The sequence below is a fragment of the Mya arenaria genome, chromosome 14 (genome assembly GCF_026914265.1).
Source record: "Mya arenaria isolate MELC-2E11 chromosome 14, ASM2691426v1".
Classification (NCBI taxonomy): Eukaryota; Metazoa; Mollusca; class Bivalvia; order Myida; family Myidae; genus Mya; species Mya arenaria.
The window spans coordinates 46892771-46903826 of NC_069135.1; the positions used below are offsets into that span (position 1 = coordinate 46892771).

The 11056-nt window shown below is 37.0% G+C and overlaps 1 protein-coding gene across 1 annotated transcript; it reads right to left on the reverse strand.

The window, feature by feature from the left end:
- Positions 1 to 8484: 8484 nt before the first annotated feature.
- Positions 8485 to 10722, reverse strand: LOC128218425 (protein CLN8-like). Its single transcript, XM_052926092.1, has 2 exons — positions 10611 to 10722; positions 8485 to 10475 (listed from the first exon to the last, which is right to left on the reverse strand). Exon 2 carries the CDS (start codon positions 10454 to 10456, stop codon positions 9611 to 9613), a length of 846 nt encoding a protein of 281 aa, XP_052782052.1. The 5' UTR covers positions 10457 to 10475; positions 10611 to 10722; the 3' UTR covers positions 8485 to 9610.
- Positions 10723 to 11056: the final 334 nt, after the last annotated feature.

Genomic DNA, 11056 nt, shown 5'->3' on the forward strand with positions numbered 1-11056 from the left:
CCAGTTGGGAATTCGAATATTTAACTACCTGCTAGTTGCCAGTTGGGGATTCGAATATTTAACTACCTGTAAATTCCCAGTTGAGGATTCGAATATTCAACAACCTGCTAGTTGGCAGTTGGGTATTCGAATATTCAACTACCTGTTAGTTGGCAGTTGGGGATTCGAATATTCAACTACCTGTTAGTTGCCAGTTGGGTGATTCAAATATTCAACTTCCAGTTAGTTGCCAGTTGGGGATTCGAATATTCAACTACCTGGTAGTTGGCAGTTTGGGTATTCGAATATTCAACTACCAGCTAGTTGCCAGTCGGGGAATCGAATATTCAACTACTTGCTAGTTGCCAATTGGGGGTTCAAATATTTAACTACCTGTTAGTTGCCAGTTGGGGATTCGAATATTCAACTACCTGTTAGTTGCCAATTGGGGGTTCGAATATTTAACTACCTGCTAGTTGTCAGTTGTGGATTGGAATAATAAACTACCCGCTAATTGCCGGTTGGGGGGGGATTGAAAATCAGAGTAAGATGTTGATATAAGGCTACTCGACTATTTCTAGTTGTTTATTCGCGAATATCTAACTACCAACCAGTTGGCAATTGGGATTAAGATTTTGTCTTGTTTATGGTTAAAAGGTACACATGTCAAGAAGTAACACTTCAAGTATATTTCCAAATATATTAATAAATATATTATTCAAGTATATTTCAAAGTATATTTCAAAACTTGGTACCAAATTAAATAGTTTGCTAAAGGGTCAGTACTTTGATATATCTTACATCACCCCATTAGAGGTAAACATGTATACTGATAAGCTTAATACGGCGAAAGCTACAGGATTAGATGGAATAGGGCCTAATATCCTAAAACAATGTGGTGATTGTATTGTTATACCACTAACGTCCATTATAAATAATAGCATACGGCTAGGAATATCCCCAGACTCATTAAAAGAGGCTAAGGTTTTGCCTATATATAAATCTTCTGATCGCAATGATCCAAATAATTATAGACCAATTTCTATCCTTCCAACACTGTCAAAGGTGTTTGAACGGCACTTGGCAGATCAAATCAAAACATTTTTTAAAAATACGAATGTCATACATGAATTTCAATCTGGGTTTCGAGAAAAACATTCCTGTCATACAGCGTTGATAAGAATAATTGATGATTGGATTGATGGAATTGACAATGGAAACTATGTAGGTGCTCTCTTTCTTGATTTACGAAAGGCGTTCGATCTAGTAGATCACCAAATACTTATACATAAATTGAAATTATACAACTTCAGTGATAATTCCGTCCAACTGATAACTTCATATTTGAAAGATAGACACCAAATTGTAAAGTTCGGGGATTCCCAATCTTCACGAAGATGTATAAGGTCTGGAGTTCCTCAAGGATCCATTCTTGGTCCTATTCTTTTTCTTATATATATTAATGACATAACCTTTGAAATTGAAAATTCCATGATTGACTTATATGCTGATGATACTACACTATATGCAAAAAGTTCAAATACGCAGGAAATTGAACGTACGTTGCAAATAAATTTAGATATGGTATCGGATTGGTGCAAAGTAAACAACATGGCAATACATCCACAAAAAACTAATTGCATGTTGTTGGGTTCAAATGCAAAATTAAGAAATGCATGTGCACTCAATTTATTCGTAGACAAAGTACTAATTGAAAATGTAACTTCGAAGAAATTGCTTGGAATTATTATTGATTCATCATTGTCGTGGAATCTGCAAGTTGAATTTGTCTGCAAGAAAGTAATTGCAAAGATAGCCCTTTTAAAAAGACTCAATTATTTTTTAACGGATCAAATGAGACAATTGTTTTATAAATCGTATATACTTCCTATGTTTGACTATTGTTGTAGCGTTTGGGGGAAAAGTAAGCAAACGCATATGAGAAGAATCACCTTGCTTCAAAAAAGAGCTGCAAAAATTATTCTTTTTAAGCCTATTAGAACGCCATCGCATGAATTATTTAAAAAATTAGAATGGCTTCAATTTGAATACCGTTGCAGATATCAAACGGCTGTTATGGTATTTAAATCTATTAATAATCTTACACCGAGTTACATAAGAGACATTATTAAGATATCTAGCAACACAAGATATGGATTACGATCTTCCACGCGACAAGACATTGCTCACTTTCGACATAAAACACAATACAAGAAACACTCGTTTGCATGCTACAGTGGGAAAGTTTGGAATTTTTTACCAGAAGAAATACGTAAGTCTAACACGGAAAAGACATTTAAAACCCGCTGTAAGAAGTTCTATTTACATCATCAATCGCAAAATCCGTTGTAAAAATTAAATGCATAATTCCATGCATACCACAGGTATAGTTTATATGTATGTATTTGTTGAGTAAGGTGTTAAATAAATGTGTGACTGTCCTACTTACTCAATTAAACAATTTTGATGAGTTTTCTTGTTAACATTTAGGTACAAATTGATGTATTATTAAGCATTGATGTGTTAAATGAATGTATTATATTCATGTTTCTTTATGTTTTCATATTACATTTTAATACGTACCTTTCTGAAATCCCATTCAAAGCATTTTTACATGTTAAAACGATCATTAATTCTAATTATAGGCCATGGCGAAAAAATGTAATAATGCTTTTTTAACAATATGTATTTTTGCGGTATTGTTCAAAATGTGTTTTTCACATTTGTGTTTTGAGTATTAATTATTTGCATCACATCTTATTTAGTGTGTGTGTGTGTGTGTGTCTGTGTATGTTCTTTCAGAAGGCCGCATTGTAAATAAGACGTGTGTTATGTTTTTCATAATATGATGCCTATGTCTTAATGTGTTACCTTCTATAAATAAAGTTATTATTATTATTATTATAACACGCCACATGTATTTTATGCATGTACACAGATGTACCTTCGTAACGGCACTGTTTTAACCACTTTTATTCGTACATTCGCAAGTCGGATATTCGACCAGTCGGTTATTCGCGAATATTGAACTACCAACCAATTAAGTATAAAATGTAAGGCAAATTAAGGAAGAAATTTTACTCACAGGCAATATAAAACAAAATGCAATGTAATCATTTAATACTGAATACTCACTATGTGGGAAGGGACACCGGATATAGCTCAAAATGTGATAAGTAAACAGATAATTATGCAGTTGTTTTAATTTACCAGAGGTAAGATCTTGCTGTGTTAACGCATATCTACCGTATCCACAAAATGAAGCAAGTGTTTGAACTAATAGCTGAATGCTAAATTTGGCCTATGGTATACTTTAAAGTGCTTACGATTTAGCTGACCTCGTAAAATGATCACCTCAAAACTTACTGAATTTCGAGAAGTTTTGTTATTTTTAGGAAATATATCGAATAAATAAAAAATCTGAATCGAAGGATTTCACAAGAATAAGCTCAACTAATTTTATTGTAAGAAATGGCAATGTAACTTTTAAACTGTTAAATATAAGCCCTTAGAAATGTTCACAGTACTGTACTGGGGATAGCCGTATTATGTACTGGGGATAGTTTCAAAGTTGAGAAATGTGTGTCCTGGTGATACCATGTAAAATGGGACAAAAATTGATAGTAACACTGTTAATATACATTATACATGTATATGTCTATTTCGAACTTTCAAATAATCAGCAAAAAAGTGAGAGTACAATTTGATAAGAAATTATTGAGCAACTTTAGTTAACATGAGTTTGATCCATGCTCCTAAATGAACGTATATATGCAAGCTGCGTAAATATCAGGGTTGGTCACAATACATTCTTTTTCACTGAAGTGAACGAGCAGAGACCATTATTCTGTTCTAAGTAATACCAACATCGACCCAAGCTTAGAAAAAAGCTTTACGTGTTCCAAATTTGATCACAATATCTCATTCCCTACTGGTGACTTTCTGTTTCCAAAAACGTACTTGATTTACAAAGCAATATTATATATATGAATAGCAAACACCACATAAATTCTACGGCCATATGTTTTGTGTTACTCAATAAATCAGATTACCGGCGTATTTCAAATATTTAGATATTGATGCTTGTGAAAAACACATCATGGTTGACTAATATGTATGAATGAAACAGTTTTAAGTGCATACAGATAAAAAGAACAACAACATGTTTTTGCTCTCATCCCTCGATATGGACAACCTCGAACAATTTCCCTCGAGCTCGCGTATAGATAATAGCCGTAATCATTATCACAGTCTCGTTTTTCTAAATGGATCGTTACTATCATCAGTCCACTTAATAGTTATCCCCTGTGCAGTTATTTATTTGCTTCATCTATCCCCAGTACACTGCCAGGGCATTAAAAGGTATGAATATCTCCGTAACAGCAAACTATATCATATTGATATTTTACACATTACTAGATTATGTAATTACAATGAAATCGCTCGATTCAGTTTTTATTCTTATTTTCAATTTGTTGATTTATGTTTGAAATCGTACCACATAAATGAACATTTGTGAGTGATCATTCAATTTTCGGCGAAAATTGTGCTATTATACAAAAGAGGAGACACATTTCCATCATAGTCGTATATTGCACAGTATCAAGTAATTTAAAACTCTTCGATTATGTTTTATATACATCATAAAATACAAAAGAAATGATAGAAAACTGTCCATATTTCAAAATCAAACGCTTATCAATTGATCACTTTTTGAGCTATATCCGGTGTCCGTTCCCACACAGTGATACTAGTATTAATGAGTATGACTAGACAGTAAAATCGACACGTATATTTGTAAACATTGCCTCCTCAGCCACAATCTGTTCAATAACTGTTTTATCTTTAAAGTTATGATACCAAAGAAAGATGTCGATGGAAGAACATGTTTTTCTCCACATACTGGATACATTTTTCAAAATCTAAAGAAAAAGTTCACTTATCATGCAAAAGTTGATACCTGAATCGGTACATTTCATTCTAAATCCGTCATTTTTCTCACTTAATATTTGCATAAAACGAAATTACGTCCTCCCCCTTGGTTATTGGTAAAAAATAATAGGTTGTCATAAGAATTTTTAGATGGCATAAATGTAAATAAAACAATATGATAGTAATAATTAAACCACAACCAGAAATCAAAGTTTGGTATAAATCAGTAGAGTTATGGAATAAAAAAGAACATATCTGAGATAAGTTAAAAACGAATTTATATCATAACTGCTAAAACAATATGCACATAATTACTACCATATGAAAGCTGCTGTATTTTCATTTAACTGTTTTGAACGATATCATTATTTATTTTTTGCCCACGGGAAGATATCGCCCGTGTAACTTAGGGTTACATGCAACTAATACTTACATTTAAAATACAAAACGCACTTCGAACGAAATCGAGCACTATATAAACAAAACAATCAACGTTTTATGATCTCATCAAGTCTTCGCCTATCGTTGTGCGTCTGTCTGTATAACATGTTCGCTTGTGCGTCTGTCTGTATAACATGCCCGTTTGTGCGTGTATAACATGCCCGTTTGTGCGTCTGTCTGTATAACATGCCCGTGCGTGTGTGTCTCTGTATAACGTGTCCGTTTGTGTGTCTGTACAACATGCTCTGTATAACATGCTCGTTTGTGTGTCTGTCTGTGTAACACGTTTGTGCGTCTTTTTTGTATAACTTGCTCGTTTGTGTGTTTGTCTGTATAACATGCACGTTTGTGCGTCTGTCTGTATAACATGCCCGTTTGTGCGTCTGTCTGTATAAAATGCCCGTTTGTGCGTCTGTCTGTATAACATGCCCGTTTGTGCGTCTGTCTGTATAATATGCCCGTTTGTGCGTCTGTCAGTATCACATGCCAGTTTGTGCGTCTGTCTGTATAACATGCCCGTTTGTGCGTCTGTCAGTATAACATGCCCGTTTGTGCGTCTGTCAGTATAACATGCCCGTTTGTGCGTCTGTCAGTATAACATGCCCGTTTGTGCGTCTGTCTGTATAACATGCCCGTTTGTGCGTCTGTCTGTATAACATGCCCGTTTGTGCGTCTGTCTGTATCACATGTTTGTGTGTGTGTCAGTATGTATAACATGCCCGATTGTGCGTCTGTCTGTATAACATGCCCGTTTGTGCGTCTGTCTGTATAACATGCCCGTTTGTGCGTCTGTCAGTATAACATGCCCGTGTGTGCGTCTGTCTGTATAACATGCCCGTTTGTGCGTCTGTCAGTATAACATGCCCGTTTGTGCGTCTGTCAGTATAACATGCCCGTTTGTGCGTCTGTCTGTATAACATGCCCGTTTGTGCGTCTGTCTGTATAACATGCCCGTTTGTGCGTCTGTCTGTATAACATGCCCGTTTGTGCGTCTGTCAGTATAACATGCCCGATTGTGCGTCTGTCTGTATAACACGCCCGTATGTGCGTCTGTCTGTATAACATGCCCGTTTGTGCGTCTGTCTGTATAACATGCTCGTTTGTGCGTCTGTCTGTATATCATGCTCGTTTGTGTGTCTGTCTGTATAACATGTCCGTTTGTGCGTCTGTCTGTATCACATGTTTGTGTGTGTGTCTGTCTGTATAACATGTCCGATTGTACGTCTGTCTGTATAACATGTCCGTTTGTGCGTCTGTCTGTATCACATGTTTGTGTGTGTGTCTGTCTGTATAACATGTCCGTTTGTACGTCTGTCTGTATAACATGTCCGTGTGTGCGTTTGTCTGTATAACATGTCCGTTTGTGCGTCTGTCTGTATAATATGCCCGTTTGTACGTCTGTCTGTATAACATATCCGTTTGTACGTCTGTCTGTATAACATGCCCATTTGTACGTCTGTCTGTATAACATGTCCGTGTGTACGTCTGTCTGTATAACATGTCCGTGTGTGCGTTTGTCTGTATAACATGTCCGTTTGTGCGTCTGTCTGTTTAATATGGCCGTTTTCACGTCTGTCTGTATAACATGCCCATTTGTGCGTCTGTCTGTATCACATGTTTGTTTGTGTGTCTGTCTGTATAACATGCCCGTTTGTGCGTCTGTCTGTATCAAACGTTTGGTTTTAAGTGTCTGTGTCTACAACATGCTGGTTTGTGTGTCTGTCTGTATAACATGCATGTTTGTGTTTGTGTGTGTGTTTGTGTGTGTCTATAACATGCTTGTTTATATGTCTGTTTGGATAAGACGCTCGTGTTCGTGACTGTATGAGGAACAGATTACGTTCAGCAAATAAAAAAAAACACCAGGCAAATGTGCATTGACGTTCATTTTCAAGCTTGCTGTGGATTCGGCTCGTGAATACTATCAAATTGAACAAAGCAATCCAGCTTATCGTTCTTCGACATTCTGATAAATTCCCCACGTGGGGATGGCGCCCGCCATGTGTCCGGACTGGAAAAAGCACTAGTCCGTCGGCGTTAATTTTTCCTTTCATTTTCCCAGAAAGCCCAACCCTATTTGATTTACTAGCAATTTGGTGTTAATTTGTTTTAATAAACAGGAATAAATACGTTCATTTCAATACTAGTATTGGTATTTATTACTGAGAATTGATGTTGTCGCTATTGACCACGACCGATAACCTATATTTTCCTGCAAAAATATGGCGTAGGAACCAGTGATTTGGAAGTTAAGTTTCGTCGTATGTAAATGCTATATTTATGTTAAATTCTTATATTAAATTCATCATATTTTTTAAAACAACAATACTGTAAATAACACGCAATGTTTCGTCATGAAAATACATGAAATACGCTCGTTTGTGTGTCTGTATGAAGAACACATGGCGTCCAGGAATTAAAAAACACCAGGGAAATGAGCATTTACTTCCAGTTACAGTTTAAGTCTTTTAAAACAGAGTTTGATATGATTTGAACGAATTAGGGTGATGGTGGTCATGATTTACTTGCCGAATATAAAGGCAAGTACTCTTTACTCACTGAACACCACATGACCTTTATCAAGATCGTTATAGATGAATCCACTAAATAATATATAACGATGTGTAATGTATCGTTATCATGGTTTATCATATCAATGCCAATCGGACGTGATGGGTACTGTTCGTCTTGACGTCCATGTTTATCTTCAGTCCGGAGCAGATAACACGAAATAAATAAGAATATAATTTTGAATGTAGAGAAACAATGCGACTTGATAACCGAGTTACCATATCTTGATATGTGTACATACAAGTGTATTGCCTTGACTAATGCAACTATCAATGTTTTGATCCAGGGCATGTAGACAAAATGATGTTTTGTTGTTGTTTACTTCTCACCCCTGGAGCAAGGAAATTGTAAAATTTCGTGTGGGTCGGAGGTGTTCAAGTCATCAAGTGGTGGCGGTCTCACTAGGACTGTTCAAATCCTGCTTGTCTAGAATCGGCCGTTGCCTTAAATACTCTATATACCCCATGTTCCTTATTCACAAATAAGAAATGAGGTGTTTCATGAAAGTATACCAAATAAAAATAGCCATAGGCAGATATGTATCAAAAGTTGATCATACAATTTATGGTTTTAACCAAGTAACATCAAACATAAACGATGTACGTATGAATGAAAATACAGTTTCAAAAAAACGTATTAATGAAAATACAGTTTCAAAAAGTAAAGACAGTATGGCAATTTATAAAATTAATAAACTGACTAAATTTTCATAGGAAAGATTATTGCACTTAAAATCAAAGCCTTTAAAATTGAAAAATTACCATAACACAATTCAAACAGTTTCCCTGAGCAGTATATTATATCTAATAAGTGGGACCACAGATGAGCGACTTATGGCCTTAATGGTACTCTTGGAATAAGCCTAAAGTCATATTTGCTCTCACTTTGACACATAAATCATCAATAGAAGGCAGCGATGCAAAAGTCGATTGAAGGACTAAACTTTAAAATGTTTAAAACAATCAATTTCTATTTAGTTTTGAGGTTCAATATTTAACAAGCATGACTCATATATCCGTTTCAAAATGAAAAGCTGTAATTAGGAGTTGAGCATTTTTTACGAAAGAATATTTTATCAGATTTCAAAACAAAAGGCGTTTACGGTTTTTTCCGGAAATGTCTTAATACAAAAATAATAAGTTGATGAGCCAAATGTATCGAAACTGCACAATCAACATGGCTTGGGGCTTTATGTTGATTGCAGCTATTTTAAAAAAGATATATGCACTTTCGTAACCCGGAAATAAATTCCATCAGCTATTTTTCTGAATAACTTTCTTATTTCACAAGATATTATCAAGAACTCTCAGGACATTGTTGAATAGGTAGTATGGGGCATTCTGACATAAAAACAAAATTATAATGTCGACTGACTTTTCCGAAATAATGTGAATGTTTTTTATCCAAAATCTGATAAAATCTTCGTTTGTAGAATTTGTTTAACTACTTACTATCTCAAAACATGTCACCGAAAGTATATGTTTCACTCCCTAAAAAGATCGTTCCTCGAAACTAAATAAAACATGAACTTTTAAACGTTTTATTGTTTGACCTTCCCCACCCACTTTGGCACTGTGGCCGGCTCTTAAGCTGTTTTTCAAGACTACCATTATGACGTGATTCGCTCACCTATTCTCACAACACTGTGAATGAGTTCACCGGAACCGAATCAGAGGCAAGAAAATTATTATTCGTGTTTTAGCTGGCCGTTTTTGAAGGTGTTTTTTACCGAGTCTTCAAAGTTCCAGTCTACAGGATTAATCATTTGTGTAGTCTTTTTGTACGTCCAATATGGCGTCATTACGAAAGTCACGAGTGTCAGCTGTACGTAGAGCGGGATGAAGGTTTCGGTGGGCATGGCGGCCCATATCCGGTTCCAGTGCTGGTATGTGAGGTACCAGATGTAACACTCAACAATTGAGCGCGTGTGGAACGTGTGTACGAGCAGGAATTGATTGGCCTTCCAGAGGAGCGTGTGTGTCATACCTGCTTTGAGCAACGTCCAGCACAGGCAGCTGAATGGCGTAGACATCTCGAGCAGCAGACCGCGGCAGCCCATGTAGTGAGTGCTACCGCTGTACAGCACCAACGAGTAGCCGACCAGCGACAGCCAGTGGTGAAGGTTCAACAGCAGATTGAACTGCCTGAAGTATAAGTCCGACCAACAAACCATAAAACACTCAAACACGAAGAATCCCACCGTGATACACATGGCAAAGTTGCTGAAGGGCGTCTTTGCAAACACGACGTCATGCGCTAGTTCTGTGTCCAGAAATATAGCCCAGAAGCCTACAGCCATCGCGAAAAAGCCAAAGGAGCCACGGACAACTGCTAGGTTCCAGAAAACTTTCTCCTTCCGGTGGAGGTTGTGGTAGATGGGGATGGCGGTGGAGGCGAAGGAAGTGAGTAGGTAGATCAGGCAGAAGGTGGCAGTGGAGGCCGCCACACAAATGAGCTGCACGGAGCGCTTCTCCCACTTGGCGCTGTTAATCAGATCTACCCGGAACATTGCTGAGAACGGCGACGGGCGCATGTGGATGCAAGACTAAAGCCTGAAAGACAAAGAGGTGACAGTCTGAGTCACGATAAAGCCGGCTTTGTAAGAACAGCAGAATGATTTCCAGTGGTAGTCTCGAAATTTGGAAACGTGATATGTGCCGAATAAAAAAAATAAGCGGATGTCTCACCTTCGAATTCCTTACGAGTTACTCGTTTCAAAACCTTTCAATATTTAAAAAAGTACTCCGGATATTGACTTCATCCGTTTTAACCATGTGATATATCGATTAACACACAATTCGTCCGAAGTCTACTACCGGGATTGAACCGATTGGTCAGTTGTCCGAACTCTCGATGATGAACAGATACTAGAAGATAATAATGTGTACGACCATGTGATACAGATGCAACCGCTGGACTTCCCTCTTACATCAGTTGATCAAGTCAGCAGGGGCGGCTCTAGGATTTGACATAAAAGATGGCGCATTTGGGCGGTGCACCTTAGAACGTGCGCCCTCTCCCCGTTTGGAACTATTAGGCCAAAACATGGTAGGGAGGGCTGGGGCAACATTTAGCCGGTATAATTTGGGGCGTTTTCTTTCTGCTCGGGCATATTGACATGAAAAGTTCACTT